The following is a 21,246-nucleotide window of genomic DNA, read 5'->3' as shown; positions in this document are numbered from 1 at the left end:
TATAATGATATAAAATACAATACCAATTGGTATTATTAAAGGGGAGGAATAATCGACCAAGGAAAAGAATAACAATTTACTGACAAAATGACTTATAGTCTTGTTAAAAAAATCTTTGTTCATGAAGTATTTGGAATACTATGTTATTTATAGTTAATAGTTTTTCACATAGTCTGAATCAGTAATTGTCATAAGGTGCACAGTTAGCAGCCTGATCACAGTGGAAAAGAAAACCTACATCTATACTCACCAGGATCCAGTTGTTATCAGCAGCCCCATTAAAAGACATGAAATACATGGTGTGAAATATGAACTCTGGTTGGTCAGCTAAGTTGCTTTACCTCAGCAGATGCTTCACTGGTATATTGCCAGAGTTTAATGGATCTCCATAATGTAACTGGATAGTACAGCGTGACAATAACTAACCCACATTGACGTGTCCTTGTTGCTGCCTGTCAAATGCATAATGGGTGAATCACAACCGTATTTCCTGCATCAGCTCCTCTCTCTATCTAAGCTAATGTTTATTTGACAGCAAGTTGGAGGCATTAGATGAAATTAGTTTCTGTCCATCTATTCTCTATTGCTGATTATCCAGCATGATTTAGCTAAGAGATCACTTTCAAGGTTTAATGTTTAAAGTGGTTTTAAAAATAAGAGATGAACAGAAAATATGGTCAAATAAAATCTCCACATTGTAAAGAGAATACAGGTGTTGTGCATTGAGGTTTCATTATCAGTTTTCTTCTATTTCCTTTTTCAATTCTTTATATCCTTACTTAACTTAACAACTTAACAACTTAAAATCCACAGTAAGTCTCAGCCACATTTTTAGTGTTGTAGACGTAGTCTTAGTTTTACTGTGCTACACAGTAGGTGTTATTTGTATTTAATTTTAGTAGTAGTTAATGTATTTTAATTTAACTTTTTACAAATACAATGTATAATTGACATGTATAGGCCTATTTAAGTTCAAGTTAATTGGAAGTTGGCCTATATTTAGTGGCATAAATGTTTGTAACTTGTTTTGAGAGACTTCTTCTGCTTTAATCACTGTACTTATTTGAGCTTGATGTTCTTGTAAAGCTACGACAGCAGACTCAGATTAGTCCAATGACACACACCTAAAGATTGGATCTGGATCCATCTTGATCCTGCTGTTAACAAAGTTAGTTTTATAATTCAAGGTGGTTTATTTGACTCTAAATGGACTATAATTTACTAAATGAACATCATGCTATTGATGAAGACTTGAATCTATTGATTGACGTCATAAACTCATGTTTACGATGTTTACTGAGATATTAAATCAAGGGAGAAGCAAGGTCATTTTCTCATTCTTTCAGAATAGGATGTTGCCGCCTGGGTGTTAATAAAGATTAATTTTAGTGCAGCTTTATTGGTGTGGCTGGAGAGGAGAGAGATGGAATGAGAGGGGTGGGCCATATAGAGGCAGATACTTAACAAAAATCTAACTCAAATAAAAATAAAAACAATTTAGTATGACATATTCTTCTACAAATATGACGTCAATCTATATGAGAAACTCAATGAAAACAAACGTGTGAGTATCTAATTGACCCAGCTTTAAAAAAAAAAAGAACAGACAGAATTCTACATATGAAAAAAGTTTCTTTAATTATTTATTTGTTAGAAACTTAGTATGTAGTTAACTCATCTCCTTTAGGGTGATACACAGTCTATAGTGGACTCAATAGAATTGGTAACATAGTTGACACACAGCCCATTTTTCACTTCAAACAGAGAAAAACATACACTAATGCAAATTCATACATATGCAATTCATTAAGTTTGTCCTCAGTTGGAGATCAAACTGTAGTCGAAACTTGTGTCCCAGGAAACTGTCAGACTATCCTGAAGGAGAAACACAAAAGGAACAAGATTTATTATAAATAACCGGTCACATTCCACACTACGAGACTGTACTAACAGTTTACTGATGGATTCTTTTCTAGTAGGTCTTGTGTCTATAGGTCGAGTTTATCTACTGTAGTGCTACAGAAGTGAGATGTACAGATCTGGAGTCAGGATGCGGTTAGCTTTGTTGAGCATAATAAAGGGTAGCAGGGGGGACCAGCTACCCTTGCTAAGTCCAAAGTCTTTATTTTGTATAAAGGAAAAAATGTAATAATGACGGCTTATGATTTCCACCTTTGAATTTGAATTTGATGGTGCTGAAAGATCAGGACATAATGAGAAATGTCACATAACCAAAAATAAGAAATCATCCCTGGCTGGTCCATGAGTAACCAGAGTACTATGGTTGCATGAATAGCCAATACAGATGTTTCTCTGCTATTTTATCTCTGATGAAAATGATTCCACTTCAGACATGTTGTTTCTATGGTAAATAATCCATGGCCATATAGTAATGAACCTTCCAAAATATGACCACCCAGCACATGCCTTCTGCAGTCTCACCTCTTCCATTGTTGCATCCCAAGCCGGAGGCATTTCCTATTCGATCCATCCTGGCCCCAAAGCAGCCAGAAGACCGTTTCCTGGCGATCATCAGCAGGTCCTGCAGACGGCTCCTCTGATTCGGAGTCCGACCCTGGCCTTCAGTTGGTAACTGAGATCTTTCTGATATTGAAGGTTCTTGGTCCCCCTCCTGGTCCAGGTTCCATCCTCGGCCAGCTTGGCTGTTCTCAGGCTGCTGGTTTGTCCCTTCGTAATCAGAGTCTTCCTCCTGGGCTGCCTCAGCCAGAGTCTCCTCAAAGCGCTCCAGTAAAGACTGGAAAGATGGGTAAACACACTCAAACTGGTTACATTCATACTGGTTATGGTTATGGTTATGGTTAAATACACTCCATTAAGTTACTTTCTGTCATTTAATGGTGTGTATTTAGTGAAAAAAAACACAGAATAAAAAACAGAAATACACCTGTGAATTACATACTAAAATATACAGTCATATGTCAACACCCAGATATTTTTAGTCCCCGTGAGATTGTTCATGTATCGAGAATAAAATGTGCAAAAGAAATCCACTGAAAAAAATAAATATATATAGTATATGAACCATCCTTTTCACTGAAGAGACAAAAAAATGCAGCAGATGAACATCAAACCTTCCTCACATTAACAGTCTCCATGAGAAAAATAGTCTGTTGGAGGTTTGACTGACACTCTTAATTACATCTTGTTGTGTCCTCGGTTTGTAAGATTGTTTTAATGTCACTGATGAGAGAATTAGGACCAACAGCTACTGGACACAGACTGAGGGGCCTTAGCTGTCATCAGTTTCCATGGCTTCTCCCCCGGCTGGTGAGTAGAATTAAATTGAGGAAGTTTAAGATCACTTTTTGAAGTAAATAATAAGTTAATTATTTTTGAAAGATCATAATTAAAGGTGCAGGGTTAGAAGATCAGTTTCATCTGTTAACCCCATGAGGACTTGTTCAAGGCCTCAGAACTGTCCCTGTAGTCAGATGCAGAAATCTTAAAACAAATAAGGAAAAGACAATCTGCATCTCTAGAAACCACGAGTGAAGTCAGAAAATGGTTTTTATAACAGATGTGTTCACGCCAAATGCAAAGCACATTTAAGAACATGCAAAATTAACACCATTCGCTTCAGAAAATTCTGTGATGCGAAACCTAATCAGCGTTGATTCTCTCCTGTCATCACTGAATCAGAAATGGAGTACAAAAATATCGGTCTGAGCTCTACGATAGAACCTCACATTTGTACAGAGACAGAACCACAGACTGTCTATGGTACAACAAGGTCACTGCCATTTATGTGTAGAGGGCATTATTTTAAGTGTCGATGAAGCAGCTTCAATGTTACTTCCCCCTAGTTCTGATCATGTGTGTGTGTCCTATAGATACAGTGAAAACAGCTCAGTGCCGAGCACCTCTGGGTGATGTGAACTCATACAGGACGCTGTTTGATTACCTGGTGTGTCTGCGACTTCACAACATGTACAAAGCAGCAATAGAGGTTATTTCAGCCATGATTGATGAAACGTTGATGGTATCTACGCGGAGGTAAGCCCCCCATCCTCTCCGGGTTGTTCACCACGAGTCACACGAATAAACAAATTTTACTTTGCGTTTGGTGAGAACACAGCAGGAGATGTGAAAGTGAGGAGTTTTTGCATCAAACACAAATAAACACAACAGCCTCGACAGCTACTGTAAAAATGTTCCCATCTTTGACCTTATAGTCAACTAATCCCGTTTCCTTCAGACAAACCGGCGTGATGACTAACGGGTGTCTTACCTTGAGCTGAGTCAGGTCACTGGTCGAAGAGGGCCTTCCCAGTACGTGGCTGCTAACCAGTGTGTGCTGACACAGCAGGGCCAGCAGGCCCCACAGGACCGCAGTCCTCATGTTATCCTTCTGCTGCTGCTACTGATGCTACTGCGGGCGCTGCGTGATTTTATAGACATGTCGACACACATACACACACACACACACACACTCACCGTGCAACAGACAGTATTGTCAGTGGCTCATCATTTTGTAGATCGCCTCAAGTGCATTCTGACACCTCTGCATGATAAGGCGGCTGGTCAGATGTCCATTTAAGTGGCGCTTGGTGGTAGGTGATGTGTGTGTATGTATGTTTGTGTGTGTGTGTGTGTGTGTGTGCAGTATATGTGTCTGTGTATCATCACACTTCCAGCCAGGAAGCCATGACCTCAGGAGCCATGTTGGATCTCTGAGCTCAGACGTGGTGTGTATTGACGGGAATGCAGCATTCACTATGCAAATACTTAACATTGTCTACACTCTTGAGCCTGAAAAATACCATAGTAGGTTAAAACTGCTGCTCCCGCTGCATTAGAGGGAGGCTACAGGATTCAGATTAGGAGAGGAAGGAAACAACTTCATTATCAATACAAGGATTTTATCGTACATAATATTTCACATGATCAGCTGATGAAATGTCTGTGTGGTTTTGAGTTTCAGTCTGAGGTTGTGTAAAAAGGTTTAGCTGTTGTCACATTACATATGAGTTTTGTTCACGCTCAAATAATTGCTGGCAGTCTACCTAAACATTATATTAGTCATTCAGTTCGTCCATATAGTGAGAACGGCTCAGGAAACTCTCCACATTGATCGTTATTAATGTCAAACTGCCCATCTTCTGCTGGAAAACCAGTCACATAATCAGAGAAGGCATCCAGATGATCCATATTATTTGTGATGTTAGCGCTCACATGTGACAGTGATACTACAGAACTGCTCAAAAAATATGTCATTGCTTACAAACACAAAAAAGGTCTGTTGGGAGTCAATATCACAGATGGGACATGAGTGGGGCTGGAGCGTCCAGTCCACCTAAAGTCTAATCTATGTTGATCCAGCTGTCCACAGGACAGCAGTCGGACAAACTGTGACAGCAGAGATTTACTGGTGAAAAACTGTTTTCAAGTAGGCTTCTGTATACTCCATTCAGAGGCATGAAAACAACATTGATGTTTATTGATTCATAGACTTTATTTCCCTGTAGCCTTACTGCACAGCACATAGCCATACTGGGCGCCTTGATCGATCATTGTTGATAGATTGTCAATCACAAGGTAGCCCCGCCCTAAAGCATACCCTGCTTTATCCTCTGTTTGACTCTAAATGGACCATCATTTACCAAATGAACATCCTGCTGCATAGAAGAGGACATGAAACTACAGATGGAGACCATAAACTCATGTTTACAATGAGATAAGAATTCAAGTGAGAAGTAGGGTCATTTTCTCACAGACTTCCATGCAATCAGACTTCTTTTTACAACCAGATGATTTGCCCCCTGATGGCCAGCTGTGAGATTGCAAGTGTAAGGCACTCCGGCTTTGGCTTCCCTTTACAGAAACGGAGGTTGCCGCATGAGTCCTCATACAGAGAACTCCCTCGATAGAGAGTAGTGAGTGATTTTGGACACAACTAGCGTCTTCTTTCATTGTCAGATGTAACTTCATATACCACTGTCTGAGGTGTCCATTTGTTTTATGAATGGAGGTTAATTTCAGGAATGATTCATAATATTTGTGTGTGTGCATGTGTGATGATGCTTAAGCAACACTTGCTTCAATGATGTGCAGTTGTAAACATTTATTAAAACATACAACAGAACACAAACAACAGTCTTACATCACGTTTAAATAAATATATTTGTAAGCCACCAACAATATTCAATAAATATAAGTAAATAAATAGCAGTCAAATAAAAATATGTTTTGGTAGAGACTTTGCAGTTCCAGAAGATGGTAAGACTTCATCTTTACTTTGGATCTGTAAGACAACAACAACTCTGTTAATAAGACAGTTCACATTTCCTGATTCATTTCAGGATTGATGCACATTTGTGTGAGCAATAATGGTGCACTATATCATAATTGATACATTACAAAGAAGCATGAAGACAAACAAGCTTTTTTTAATGTTTTCTGGGAAGGCCCCCACTTGAACTTACTGTATTTGCCAACCGTGTTGCAGCCCAGAGAAGTCATGGAGCCTATTCTGTCCATTCGTCGCCCGAAGCAGCCGGAGGACTTCCTGGACGAGTCATTGCGGACGCTCTTCAGGTCCTTTGCCGAGAGAAACTCCCTGATCGCCGCCTCGTCCAGTCCGGTTTGTTGCTGCTGTCCATCTTCTATGTTCAGGCTGTCCAGACCATCCCTCCCTGCAGGGACTCTCTGGTCCACATCAGGAACTGACTCCTCTAGTCTGTCAAGGAGCACCTGCAACAAACACAGACGTTAGGTTACCACTTGCACATTAACAATAAACATGCACCAGTTGTTTTCCTGCAATGCCGGCTCCAAAAACATTTTTAATGTTGTTGATTATACGACCGCAGCACAAGTGATTTATTACGTTCTCATTGAAATTCGCCTCGAGCACCAATTTAACCTGAGCACATATCAGAGTTTCATTAATTCCTATGTGGCCCTAGAGGACCATGGAGTTTACACAACAATGACAATTAGATTCTGTAAATGGAAGGAAAACACTGGTCTTGTCTTGCTGCTGCAGATTGCCTTCAATTGCTCAAGGACCTGTGTCTCCATGAACTCCAACCTTCCAAACCCAAGTTTCAGTTCGCAGACTCACCTTCAAGATGTCCATGTCAGTGTCCGTGAAGCCGGTGCTGATGGGATACGTGCTGAACGGCTGCAGGTGTAAGACGAGGAGGAGGGCACAGATAGGAATGGCAGACAGATGCATGATTTTCTGTGAGTTCCTGTCAGTCTTATCACTGGATGGATTTGGCTTCTTTGCCCTGTAGCTCTTCGGATGATGGATCCAGCAGCAGCAGCCTCTGCTCTTTTATACATGAGCGCCACGCACGTCGGTATGCCAGGAAGTGGACTGGCATTCCTGACACCTGATTCTGATAACGGGAGCTGTCGGAAACGGCTCCTTTTAAAGCGCCGTCTCTTAGATATGGGGCATTCGTATGACATAGCTGCTTCCATTTGCCCCTTTGTTTCAGAAACATACTCCGACCCTCCTGTAAACGGGACGTTGTTGTGCCGGAGTTACGGGAAGTAGTAAACTAACACAGTGACGCTGTTGCTAAATTGAGGGTTGAGCGTTATTGTGCTCGGCGACCTGCTGGTTTCACCGTTCGTTCTTGGAACGATGCTCAGACCCTCTCAGGCTGCTGCTCTGTCTCTGAGCTCTCAGGCAAGATCACTGAAGCTCCACATCACATTGATATTAGAAAATTTCCAGTCTCACAATCAAGTGTAATTAGGAAACATAGAGGCCGCACCAATCAGAATATTTATATTAGCAATTGATCAGGAGAAAAATACGCAAAATCCACCTCATTCTAAATATTTCAACATATTCCTCGAAGTTGCTGAAGATGAAGTTTCAGAATTGAAAGAAAAAACATATTGTAGCAGTCTGTGATGCTACAATAGTCCTTCATGTAAGTACAGAGACCAGGACAAACTATGTGTAGACATGTATGAGTGTAAACCACAGACTGTCTATGGTAAAAACAACGTCACTGCTGTATTTATGGAGTAAGAGCAAGCGCAAATCGTGGCAGCGGCAGCTAGCCGTGGCACTTCCGGTGGCACCGCGAGGTGCCGCGGCAGCTGTCGCTGTTTGGTGGCATCTTCCGGTGGCATCTTCAGGTGCCACCGACATGCCACGGCACCTGAGGCTGTTTGAGGCACTTACCACTGACATGCCGCGGCATTTACCGACATGCCACGGCAACTACAGCTTTTTGAAGCAGCTGCCACAGGATGAAGTGGCTGTTAAATGATATTAAAAAAAAAAAAAAGATAATAAAAAGTGATTTAACCATAAAGACTTGGCACATAAGACTGTAGCATTATCAGAGCACTAAATATTTGTTGAATTTATGAATGCGAAAATCACGGGGGTGGGGGGGGGGGGGGGGGGGGGGGGCGATGTATATTTTCTCTCGCTCTCTCTCTCGCTCTCTCTCTCACACACACACTATGGGGTCAGTTCAGTCTCATTAATAATGAATGCACAGAGAAGGATTCACAAATGTATTTGTGATTTATATATAAATGACTTTCTGCTCACAAATACATTTCGTTTTAAATAAATGTAATAGAAATCCATAAATATATGAATCAAAAAATATTTGCAATTTTCATCAAAAATGTATTTGTATGTTGTTACATTTATATACAAACTGTTAAACTTGAATTTAAAAGACGCTTTTCATTTGTGAACTTGTTTGCATTTGTTCGTGAACTGGTCTGTATTTATTTGTGGATTTTTGAGACTCTCCTGGGGCCTGTACTACGAAGCGAGTTCAACATACCCACGGTATCGTACAGAGATCCAGCATAAGTTACCCTAACAAAGGCAATCGGAGATAAGCGGTCACACGAAGCTGGTTATCAACTCGTTAAGTCAACCCAGGGTTTACCTGTCCAGCTATGAGCGCGTGCACATGAAAGAGGCGGCGTTTGCAGCATTTGACCAATCACAAACATGGATCAGTCTACGGCAGCGGAGCGGCGTATTTCACGTACGAGGAGCGAACCATAATCTTACAGAAATACGAAGAAGTTTAACATATAATGCAGGCAAAAGGAAACCGTTTCATCTGTAACATGCAGGAAGGACAGCTGGCAAAAACTCGCCGACTGTGTGAATGCGGGAGTCGTATTAATAGTATATAATATGACTGCCCCATCATAAGGACACTACAAGATCTGACTGTCATGGTCACTTTAACTTTGCTGATAGCTTAGTGGTAGAGTTACTGCCCCATGTAATGAAGCTCCTTGCAGCGGCCCCGGTTCGAATCCGCCCTTCGGCCGTCTTTTAAATCATGTCGTCGCTCTCTCTCTCGTCCCTTTAACTCTTATGATGTCTCTTATGGGAGCAAATCAAATAAATATAAAAACATCATTCAAAGTGGTAAGTAGGCTGTACGCTGACAAAGAAAAGTCTTTGTGAGAAGAGAGTCATTTACCGTATATATAAATCAGAAAATACATTTGTGAATCCTTCGCTGTGCATTCATTATTAATGAGACTGAACTGACCCCATACACACACACACACTGGAGATTAATCATGTAAAATGTATTTCATATATGAAAGCAGTGTCAGTGTCTTGAAGACAAATACAGGCAGATTTGACATAGTTTGACTGACAGTAACTTCATTTCTGCGGCCGGTGAGTGGCAACTGCCTCAAACAGCTGTAGCTGTCGGTAAATGCCGTGGTAGGTGAGTGGCAGGCCGATTTTGGCATTCAACAAATATTTAGTGCTCTGATAATGCTACATTCTTATCTGCCAAGAATTTACGGTTACATTTTTATCATCATTATTTTTTTATTAAAAAATATCCCACAGCCACTTCATCATGTGGCAGCTGCTTCAAAAAGCTGTAGTTGCCGTGGCATGTCGGTAAATGCCGCGGCAGGTCAGTGGCAAGTGCCTCAAACAGCCTCAGGTGCCGTGGCATGTCGGTAAATGCCGCGGCATGTCAGTGGCAAGTGCCTCAAACAGCCTCAGGTGCCGTGGCATGTCGGTGGCACCTGAAGATGCCACCGGAAGATGCCACCAAACAGCGACAGCTGCCGCGGCACCTCGCGGTGCCACCGGAAGTGCCACGGCTAGCTGCCGCTGCCACGATTTGCGCTTGCCCCTACTGTATTTATGTCTAGATTTATGTTGTATATTTATGAGCAGCTACAATGTTGGAATAACCTAGCATCCATTGGTCCAAACTCCATTCAGAAAACATTTTTTAAGTTATTTGCATGTCCTCTTGCAGACAGACCTGACAAACCATGACTTCTGACTTTTAACAAATCACCATCATTATATAGTTATAAAAGCAGGCTTTTATATCCATTAATTACTATTACATTGCAGCCAAATTGTTTATTCTAGGTTCACCAAGGACCTCTGATGATATGAACTCAGACAGGACATTGTTTGGTTTCCCAGCGAGAGGAACATCCATCCATCCATCCATCCATCCATCCATCCATCCATATATCCATCCATCCATCCATCCATCCATTCATCCATCCATCCATCCATCCATCCATCCATCCATATATCCATCCATCCATCCATCCATATATCCATCCATCCATCCATCCATCCATCCATATATCCATCCATCCATCCATCCATCCATCCATCCATCCATCCATCCATCCATCCATATATCCATCCATCCATCCATCCATCCATCCATCCATCCATCCATCCATCCATCCATCCATCCATCCATCCATCCATCCATATATCCATCCATCCATCCATCCATCCATCCATATATCCATCCATCCATCCATCCATCCATCCATCCATCCATCCATCCATCCATCGTCTACCACTAATCCTGTATTCAGGGTCGTGGGGGGGGGGGGGGGGGGGGCTGGAGCCGATCCCAGCTGTCATTGGGCGAAGGCAGGGTACACCCTGGACAGGTCGCCAGTCTATCACAGGGCTGACATGTAGAGACAGACAGGTAACCCGTCTATCACAGGGCTGACATGTAGAGACAGACAGGTAACCCGTCTATCACAGGGCTGACATGTAGGGACAGACAGGTAACCAGTCTATCACAGGGCTGACATGTAGAGACAGACAGGTAACCCGTCTATCACAGGGCTGACATGTAGGGACAGACAGGTAACCCGTCTATCACAGGGCTGACATGTAGAGACAGACAGGTAACCCGTCTATCACAGGGCTGACATGTAGGGACAGACAGGTAACCAGTCTATCACAGGGCTGACATGTAGAGACAGACAGGTAACCAGTCTATCACAGGGCCGACATGTAGAGACAGACAGGTAACCAGTCTATCACAGGGCTGACATCTAGAGACAGACAGGTAACCCGTCTATCACAGGGCTGACATGTAGGGACAGACAGGTAACCAGTCTATCACAGGGCTGACATCTAGAGACAGACAGGTAACCCGTCTATCACAGGGCTGACATGTAGAGACAGACAGGTAACCAGTCTATCACAGGGCTGACATCTAGAGACAGACAGGTAACCCGTCTATCACAGGGCTGACATGTAGGGACAGACAGGTAACCAGTCTATCACAGGGCTGACATCTAGAGACAGACAGGTAACCCGTCTATCACAGGGCTGACATGTAGAGACAGACAGGTAACCAGTCTATCACAGGGCTGACATCTAGAGACAGACAGGTAACCCGTCTATCACAGGGCTGACATGTAGGGACAGACAGGTAACCAGTCTATCACAGGGCCGACATGTAGAGACAGACAGGTAACCAGTCTATCACAGGGCTGACATGTAGAGACAGACAGGTAACCCGTCTATCACAGGGATGACATGTAGAGACAGACAGGTAACCAGTCTATCACAGGGCTGACATGTAGAGACAGACAGGTAACCCGTCTATCACAGGGCTGACATGTAGGGACAGACAGGTAACCAGTCTATCACAGGGCCGACATGTAGAGACAGACAGGTAACCAGTCTATCACAGGGCTGACATGTAGAGACAGACAGGTAACCCGTCTATCACAGGGCTGACATCTAGAGACAGACAGGTAACCCGTCTATCACAGGGCTGACATCTAGAGACAGACAGGTAACCCGTCTATCACAGGGATGACATTCAATGCGAATCACAGCTGGCGAAGTGGAAGTTTGGCTGACTGCGCGCAGTGCGCACACATCGCCAAGACCTCACAGGCAGGTTTCCACAGTTCCAGGCACATTTAAATGCAATAAATAATCACAACAAACACTATTTAATGGAACTAATTGAATCAACACGTGAATTTATATCTATATAGATTGTCCCGTCACATCTGACGTCAGATCAAAGGGCGGATGGCACGCGTAACGGAAACTCAGCCTCTCGGACCAAAACATCTCCCTCTCTCTCTCCTGTTTTTTATAATATGGGCATTGTTATTATTATGATACGCGCGCACAGCGCGTGATGCGCGTGGTGGGAGCGGCGGCGCTGCTTCTGTCATCGGGTTGTCAAGTAACGGAACTTGCACTGAACCTCCCCTAACGCATTAAAGGAGAGGAGAGGAGCTCATTTGATTGGTGAAGATCTGAATCGGCTGTATTAATCCCAGTCCACGCCTCGTCTCCTCCTCGTCTCCCACTCACGCCTTCTTCTCCTCCCTCTTTCCCACTTGCGCAGGTGGGAGTGACGGGAGGTGTGCCTGCGCGAGCCTGCGCGGTGCACGAAACTTGCAAAGTCCAGGCGGACACTTATATGTATATAATATGCTTATACTAAGCATATTTACATTGTGTTCATTTTCATGTGTTCATTTTTTAAATTAATAAATACATTTTTTTTTATATATTTCAGCTATGTTTCTCTTTAAAATACTCATTCATGTTCAGGAGGGCCAATATTTTTTTTTTTTTACGTAGCTATGAATGGAAATGGAAGTAAACTAAAAGTTTAGCATTTGAGTGCTTACTTTACTTTGTCCATCAGAATATTAGAAAAAAATAAGAATTAAGTATTTCTCTCAGCCTGATTCATTTTATGCTTAATCAAAATTGTGAATTTATTTTCATTCAACATTATTTTTGACACATTAATCAGCCGGTGGGAAGAGTGATACTGTGACTATAGAAGACTATGTTGCAGCGGCAGAATACAGGATGTTATCTCTATGAATGATGTTGCTCTAACTTCCACCGACTCCCGATGTTTCAACCACTGACATCTTCATCTTTCACCACCTGAAGGTTTTTGACACTTCCATAATCTGTTAATCCCCATCTTGTTACTGGATTATTAATGGTTCATTATCAAGATGATCTGGATCATAATAATAATTAATTATTCCAGTACAGTTTGTCATGTTGCTTAACACTAAGTTACGTAATGTTATTCAAATATTACATATTCCCAAATAGTTCAGACTGATTTAACAAAGGCATAAAATAAAAACATAAATGATTATGAATGAAATGCTTCTCCATCTAACACTGGTTTATTTCACAATGTTCCCTTTAGAAATGAGCCCCAAGAAGAAAAGAAAATCAACTCAGCTGTTATATGCAAAATAATTATTTTACTACAATACAAGGCAACTGTACTTCATCCAACAAGTAAATAATAAATAATAAATACATGTTCAATATTATATTGTTTCATATCTCACATATGAAAAAGTATTACAGTAATGAATGAGAATCTTGGACAGGAGCGAGCGAAGGGAGCCTGTAGAGCTGTGAGAGGAGGTGCAGGAAGGAGAACCAGAGTCTTCCTCGCCTGTAGACACACACAACGTTTCTTTATCATCTTCATGTCAGTGCAACCCAGGAAATTTACATTTACATTTACATTTAGGTCATTTAGCAGACGCTTTTGTCCAAAGCGTCTTACAATAAGTACATTTGTCAAAAGAAGGAAACAAAGAAACCACAACGTATCATTGCTGATAAAATAAAAATACTCTTATTATAATAGAACAATCTTCTTAATTTGTAATCCTTAATCTGACTTTTTCCTCCTCCTCCTCCTCTTCTTCACATCCCCTCCTCCTCCACCTTTCCTCTCCCCTCCCTCGCTTCCTCCTCTTCTTCTCCCTATCTCCTCCTCCTCCTCTGTCTCTTCCTCCTATCTCTTTTCCTCCTCTTCCTCCACCTCCTCCATTTCTTCCTCCTCCATTTCTTTCTTTTATTCTTCCTCCTCCCTCTCTTCCGCCTCCTCCTCCCTCTCTTTGTCCTCCTTTTCTTCCACCTTCCTCCCCCTCCCTCATTTATTATATTATAAAAAATAATAAATCATTTTTAATCAATCTTCCTAATCTGACTTCTGGCTCCTGTTAATCTCATTACTTTTCTGCTTTGAGCTTCAGGCTGCTGCATGATAATATATTACCCAAAATATGTCTGTTTCCTGTGCACTTTATATTAATTAGTTATATTTCTATCATTTTAATAACTGTATGAAACCGTAGGGTAGTTGTTGTTGTTTTTACCCTTTCTATGCAACTACATATTCTACCCATGCAGTAATATCTTTCTGTATTTCAGTGTAAAATAATCTAAAATAATACCTACTTCAGCATCCCAGCCCGCTAAAGGAGCCAATCCTGGCCAGCCGGACCCCAAAACAGCTCCTCAGTCCGCCCTTCTTGTAGCGGCTCCACGAGCGCTTCGAGGTCCTCACGAGGTCTTTGAAGAGACGCGCGAGGGCACTTTCTTTCGCCGCCAGTGCCGAGTTCCTGGGGTCGGAGGAGTCCCACGGCTGCTCCTCTGGAGCTCCGAACAGCGACTTGTCTGCGTGTCCATCTTTCTCCTCCACCTCCATCTGCTCCTCCGAGGAGGAGAAGTAGGGCGCCGTGTTGATCTCCTCTTCTAGAAGCTGCTTCAAACTCTGCGGAGACAAACGCAGCCGGGAAAACAAGCATGAAGGTCACAGTAACTAACACGCTGTCCATCTAACAGACATATATCTTTAATTAAATATAAATATGAACATATATAGCCTCTCATCATCCACATTGGAACATTTAAGAGGTGAACTCACCTGTAGATCAGACACGGGTTTGGCTCCCACGAGATTCAACAGTAAAAGCAGAGCTAAACAGGAGACGGTGATGTTTGGGTTCATATTGTCTTCAAAAGTTGTTCTATTTATTTATTTTTCTTGGGAGTTGTTGCGCGACTCACTGCATCCCTGCTCCTCTGTCTCGCGCTGTCTAGCGGGTGCGCAGGTGCCTCCTTTATACAGGACCTGATTCCGTCACAGGCCTGGGAAAATTAACGAGGTGTGACTAATGCTGCTACACGTGGGAGTACCGGCTAACCTGAGAATGGGACTTGAAGTGTTCACAGGTTTAACTGCCCACGTCCTGGGTCCATAGACGATACATCCACACATTATACACACACACACACACACACACACACACACACACACACACACACACACACACACACACACACACACACTGTACATTTATGGCACTTGGTGCAAACATAGGGAAATATTTTTCATTTTTTTCAGTTAGATAGAAACTGAAGAAAAAAATAGAAACGACAAGTGAAAAAGCGGATTACACATAAAAGTAATTAATAAAATAATAATGAAACTATAATAATGATAATAATAATAATAATAATAATAATAATAATAACAACAATAATAATAATTTTATAGCCCTTTTTCAAGAACTCAACAACAAAGCAAAACAAGACAAAGCAAAGCCAAAACAGAGCAACGTTCACTGTTAATGAGGGAAGGGGCAGGGGGCTCGTGGTAAGCAAGAGAAGAGATGGGGCTTGAGGCGGGACTGGAATATGGTGAGGTCACGGATGAGTCGGGGTAGTTCCAGAGCCTGGGAGCTGCCCTGGAGGCTCTGTCCCCAAAACTGCAGAGGTTGGTTCTGTGGGTGGAGATGAGAACAGCTGATGTGGATCTGAGGGTTGGTAGAAGGAACTCAATGTTGAACTTTAAATATCTGTAAATTCCTCATTGAGTATTGCATTTTTAAACTCATTTCAACCCCTTTTTATTCGATTCATATCCTGCAGTATCTCTGTGAACACTCTGTGAAATTCATGAATTTTCTCTATTTCCAAAGCGTGAATAAGCAGTTGAAACCAGTGCTTGCTGTCGGCATTAGACAGGTACCTGGGGTCAACGATGAGCGATTAGCCCTGAAACAGAGCACACTGTGTGGAGGTGGATGGCAGCTAATTGACATTTCACCAGCTTCTCAACTGAGGGCTATCACAGGAAATTGAGTCAGGCCTCAGGGCACCATGAACGTTCCACATGGAAAGAATCTGAGCACTGCTAATTCATTCTAATGGTCCAGTCACACAGAGACAGATGTGATCCTGTCAGACAGGAATACCATCAGATCAAGAAGTTTGGTTTCTCTGTTTGTTTGGAAGTCTAGAGAGCAGTGCTGGAGGATTCAGGTCCTTTATTTAAAGTAATAGTTTTTAAGATGTTCATTAAAATAAAGGAAATATCCACATCTTTATTTAAAGTTATAATATTTAAAATGTTTGTTAAAATAAACAATATTTGTATCGTTTATTTACATTTCCAATTTTCATTTAAATAAAGAACGTACTCACATCCTAAAAGTGATCATCTTTAAGATTTTGAAATGTGTGTGTATTAGTTTTAGCAGTCGGGATGAGAGTCAGTGGTTTTCTGCCTGTAAATGGCCGGTTGTACCCTTCAGGTTGAGAGTTAGTCTCAGTGAGGGAGTTCAAGTATCTTGGAGTCTTGTTCACTAGTGAGGGTATAATGGAGTCTGAGCTGGTTCGGTGGCTCCTCAGTTGAGGTTCAACATCTGTTCCGGATGCCTCCTGGTCACCTCCCTTCCAAGGTTTTCCAGGCGTGTCGAACTGGGAAGAGGTCCAGTGTAAACCCAGAAGACGCTGGAGGGATTATATAGTCCCATCTAGGCTGAGAAGGTCTGTTGTAGAGGACAGGTCGCGACAGTATTTTATCAGCTGTGGGGCAAATTGCTGCGTAGGTCTCTCCAACTTCAGAAGGACTGAGTCAGGTCTGAGCCAGTTTGCTGGTTTTCGATCCTGAGCCAGTTGGTTGGACTGACATTTAAACCTCCTAACTGTCACTCAGATGAAGAATGGACAAACCGCCCTCACACCGGTTCCCCTCTATTAAAGGCCTTAATTAGAACACGAGCACCTCATCATCTAAACGATGGAGCTTTCTGAACTCTGAAATGAGAGTCATACATCCTGCCGTCAAGCGACACAGCAGCACAGCAGAGGCTCGTCCTTCAGGAGGAACTCCCCACGGAAATGACTAAACTAGGACTCCTCCTCATGCAAATGATTGACTTTACAGACGAGGAGAATCACAAATAACAGCAGAGACACTATATATTTGCTGCTGATCTGTGCGTTAACTTGACACACCTGATATTTTAGCATAGTAAAAATGTAGAAAATGTAATAGTAAACAGTGTGTGGGAAACCACAATGTTTAAGGTGATTGACCGAACATGCAATACTCCCCACTGAATGACTGGGTAAAGTTTATGATAGTGACAAAAACAGGATTTGGCATCTTCAAGAGCAGAAGGACCTGAAGCTACACATTGATCAAACGTCACTGTGGTTTCAGACAGTTGTCTTTTGACAAAATAACGAATATTCTTTGCAATATTTTCTTCCTAAAAAAATAAAGTTAACAATTTATGAGACTAAATCATCAACACTAAATTAACATCCAGCCCTCTCCTGGAGGTTCACTTTGGTTCAGTGCCAGCAGTCAGTGCTTTGTGGATAGCACCTGGTTTCCAGGAGCACCCGGCAGCTAATTTCATTGTCTTTTCCACCTTGAAATACTTACCCATCAGCAACCAGCAGACAGCCAGACAGATAGAGAGGGTTGGTGGAGACCAAAAATGGAGCTAAGAGAGAGAATATTTGACTCACGTTGCCAAAAAGAGTGTCTTTTAATGATTGGTAACTTTACTCCATACAGATTTGTTATTTCAAAGGTGTGGGAGGCATCAAATGATTAAATCTGCAAATTGAGGTGCTTCCCATACTAAAATTATTATGAATTTTTCTTTTTAGCCATGATCACAATTCCCTAATCTTAACTAATGACTTTTAGTTTCCAGAATGTATTCAAACCTTAACAAAAAAGCAGGAGGATGAGGACCGACCTGAATGAAGAATAGTAGTATTAGTCAGTGTCTCTTGTGTGAGGACAGGACACACTTATGGTAATGTTTCACCAACAGCATCACTGGAGGCAAACACGCGATGACACTCCGCTAACATGCTAACAACACCAAGGATGGTAAGAACTGCATCCTGGTTATGACACATTTCCTGGCACTATTTGAACCAGGACTGTAAGGAGGGAATGTAACACCTGATATAATGATGGGAGGGAGAGACAGTCAGTCAGTGGTGGATGCTCATCTGAGCCATCCTGTCAACACTGATCCAGCACTTCCTCTTAACAGATTCGTTTGTCACCAGCACGCCGCCTCAGCTGCCCTCAACCGGCAGAAAACACGTCAGTCTACTCTTTTCTGACCTTTCTACAGTCCACTGTTACTCATTTCCACCTCCTAGGAATTATTGACAACTTTGCCCAAAATAGCAGTGAAAACTTGCCTCTGTAAACAGGGCAGATTTACATTTTAACTATTACATTTATTATTACAAGATTGTGGTCATTTCTGGATTGCACCCATATTTTCCATGATGCTTTTATTGTGGTGTGACGACGCTCTCCGGCCTGTCAGCATGATACTTTGGGCTCATCCCAAGTCGGGACATGCATGGAAAAAAACAGGAAACCATGCGAGGCGAGAGTAGTCGGAAATGCGTTTTTAGAGAAATGAGACGTTCTTTCCTCTTAAATGTCACAAGAAGTTTCTGCTGACGGTGGCATCTGATCACAGCTGGATCATCTGATCACAGATCAGTTGGATCTAATAGCTGCATAGACCTTTGATGGAGTATGTACAAATACTAATAAAGAAACATTTAAATAAATCAATAAATAATTTGTGAATTGGCTTGGTTGTTTATCTGCCTCTTTTGTAATGGCCGTGCAGCCAGGATTGTGACCGTGGTTATATTAGTTGTACAATGAGAAGATATGGAGTCAGTGTAGAAATGATGTCTCTGACATGTGAGCTGCATCATTCCTTCCTCAATCCCTGTTTACGTCTCCACTGCTGTTTCTGTTTCACTACTGTTTAATATCAGTGGATTGATTGAAAAAAGACTGCTTTTATGCTGCACACGTGTTATCAAAGTGTTCTCAGACTTGCAGGTACGGATCACATGATAATAACTGGTGGAACTCAAATATGTGCTTCTTTCAACTACATGTTATAATGTCACAAATAAACATTTGAGCACTCTATCACAAAAGTAAAACAAGAAGTAAACACACTGTCACTCACCAAGAGGCATGACAGTTGGTAGGAGGAGGAGGAGGAGGAGGAGGAGGAGGAGGAGGAAGTGAACTGATGCAGTTCCTGAAGAAAAGTTACATAGTTTCTTTGACTCTGCAGCTCATCCTCTTGGTTTACTTTTACACCTGCAAGGGATATAACTGATCCCTAAGTAAAGCCTCTGATGGTCTCAGTCCTGTTCGTTGTCTGAAACCGCGTCATTTAAAACAGCAAACCACGCAGAGGGTTTTCAGAGAATCATTGGTGCTTTGTGGTTTTACTTCAGTGTCGCTCCAGTCAACCTTGCTCACGGCAGAAGCTGCAGCACAAAACCATTTTAACCTTCGTGGCGCCCATCAACCCTGCTATCTATGCCTGTCCTAGACTGATCCCCGACTCCCACGCCATTACATCATGCCTTCCCCTTCCCGCCGGCGGTGGAAAGACTAGCACGCATATGTTGTTAATGTCACCCCTCTAGTGCCACCTTTACACAGATAAGGCTATTTTCACACAACAACTATGGTGTTGCATATATTTAGCATTTGTTCATGCTATTTTTAACACAGCTCACCTAAATAAACCAGGGAAGCGTTTTTTTTATTGCTGGTGACTGGGTCAGGTGATGACGTGTCTCTTTTACAAAATGAAATAGTGTTATATATTGAATCCTGAGTTACATTTTACTGGGTCAGACCAGAGAGTTGATACAGATACGTAGATATCAAAGTTATGAAAATGAGCACTGTCAGTTAGGATGTTTTTTATGGCCTCTAATTAACTCTAATATTAGCTGCACATTCATTTATTGATTTCACTTTTACCTTTGTGATCTGCAATTTGTTTCTTGTTCATCTATTGGACATGTTTGAGCTGTTGAGTGTTTTTTTTTAAACTGTGTTGTTCTTAATGAGAATACATGCAGGAACAAATTGAATGATACATAAACTCAAATGTAGGGTCAAAACAACCAATAGTGTCTCGTAGATATTATTTCCCCACTTGATTACTTGTTTTTAGAGGTTGGATAGTAATGACAATATAATATATAAAGTAATCAATGATGGAGAAAGTGTTAAATATATACTAGAACAATGGAATTGTGAAATACATTGTTTTCATTTCTTTACGTCCTCTTTGTGGACATACAGAATGATATAAACCACGGCAGGCTGGAATCAGTCCCTACATGCTTCTCCAAAGCAACGAAAACAACATGAAAATATGTCCCAGTGTGGAACCATTCGTTTGCCTCCGAGACATAGTCCTCACACAGATGCAAAGAACTGCTTACAATGTCATTAAAACCTCTTTAGCGCCCCCCCTTCCCCGCACTGCTGGCCTCCCACCGCGTCCTGACAGATATCAATGGCATTACCTCAGGCTGACACATTCATTAATGCTCTGGCAACAACACTATTATTACACTATCCCCGTGTCTACATGAAAAGCCACTCACCCTCCCAGCGTTTACAAAGGTGAAACTCTGAGTGAAAACGGGTCCCCAGGACTCCATTTTCAGTTTCCCCACAAAAACCTTTTGACAGCATGTCACCTTCCACGGTCCACCGGTGACTAATGATCTGCTCATTGAGGCAGTTATTAAAAGCACATGGTATTTCTTGTTTCTCGTTTGATCTAACTTTGCATAACACAATGTGATGTATGTGATGTAAGGGAGCCATGATTGCACCTTTAAATGGCTCCGGTTGTTGGGCTTCATAACGGTGTGTTCTGAAAGAAGGAAGAAGAGAGAAAGACCAGAGCATGCAAAGTCTCAAATAAGTGTGATCAGTTGGATTGCGACCAGAGGAAATGAGCAACTATCTCCAAGGAGTCGGCTTGTTGGTTATTTCAAAC

The 21,246-nt window shown here is 41.9% G+C and overlaps 3 protein-coding genes across 3 annotated transcripts; all 3 read right to left on the bottom strand.

Moving 5' to 3' along the window:
• Positions 1-1,648: 1,648 nt before the first annotated feature.
• nppa (natriuretic peptide A) lies at positions 1,649-4,406 on the bottom strand. Its single transcript, XM_084015159.1, has 3 exons — positions 4,250-4,406; positions 2,443-2,755; positions 1,649-1,875 (listed from the first exon to the last, which is right to left on the bottom strand). Exons 1-3 carry the CDS (start codon positions 4,358-4,360, stop codon positions 1,871-1,873), a joined length of 429 nt encoding a protein of 142 aa, XP_083871285.1. The 5' UTR covers positions 4,361-4,406; the 3' UTR covers positions 1,649-1,870.
• Positions 4,407-6,062: 1,656 nt separating this feature from the next.
• nppb (natriuretic peptide B) lies at positions 6,063-7,292 on the bottom strand. Its single transcript, XM_084015308.1, has 3 exons — positions 7,085-7,292; positions 6,444-6,711; positions 6,063-6,262 (listed from the first exon to the last, which is right to left on the bottom strand). The coding sequence occupies exons 1-3, from the start codon at positions 7,196-7,198 to the stop codon at positions 6,252-6,254; spliced, it is 393 nt and encodes a 130-aa protein (XP_083871434.1). The 5' UTR covers positions 7,199-7,292; the 3' UTR covers positions 6,063-6,251.
• Positions 7,293-12,816: 5,524 nt separating this feature from the next.
• Positions 12,817-15,280, bottom strand: nppal (natriuretic peptide A-like). The gene is made up of 3 exons (XM_084015318.1): positions 15,000-15,280; positions 14,531-14,846; positions 12,817-13,736 (listed from the first exon to the last, which is right to left on the bottom strand). The coding sequence occupies exons 1-2, from the start codon at positions 15,081-15,083 to the stop codon at positions 14,532-14,534; spliced, it is 399 nt and encodes a 132-aa protein (XP_083871444.1). The 5' UTR covers positions 15,084-15,280; the 3' UTR covers positions 12,817-13,736; position 14,531.
• Between the last annotated feature and the right edge of the window lie 5,966 nt (positions 15,281-21,246).

The sequence above is a fragment of the Eutrigla gurnardus genome, assembly GCF_963514095.1.
Source record: "Eutrigla gurnardus genome assembly, chromosome: 8".
NCBI classification, from domain to species: Eukaryota; Metazoa; Chordata; class Actinopteri; order Perciformes; family Triglidae; genus Eutrigla; species Eutrigla gurnardus.
Note: the sequence above shows the minus strand (reverse complement) of the source record. Positions and strands in the feature narration are given on the sequence as shown.

What these genes read in the sequence shown, in the direction of transcription:
- nppa (XM_084015159.1), bottom strand. Translation starts at nt 4,360, where the DNA reads ATGAGGACTGCGGTCCTGTGGGGCCTGCTGGCCCTGCTGTGTCAGCAC. An exon ending in GTGACCTGACTCAGCTCAAG is followed by an intron (nt 2,756 to 4,249) that starts GTAAGACACCCG and finishes CCATCTTTCCAG; the next exon opens with TCTTTACTGGAGCGCTTTGA.
- nppb (XM_084015308.1), bottom strand. Translation starts at nt 7,198, where the DNA reads ATGCATCTGTCTGCCATTCCTATCTGTGCCCTCCTCCTCGTCTTACAC. An exon ending in CTGACATGGACATCTTGAAG is followed by an intron (nt 6,712 to 7,084) that starts GTGAGTCTGCGA and finishes TGTTTGTTGCAG; the next exon opens with GTGCTCCTTGACAGACTAGA.
- nppal (XM_084015318.1), bottom strand. Translation starts at nt 15,083, where the DNA reads ATGAACCCAAACATCACCGTCTCCTGTTTAGCTCTGCTTTTACTGTTG. An exon ending in AACCCGTGTCTGATCTACAG is followed by an intron (nt 14,847 to 14,999) that starts GTGAGTTCACCT and finishes TTGTCTCCGCAG; the next exon opens with AGTTTGAAGCAGCTTCTAGA.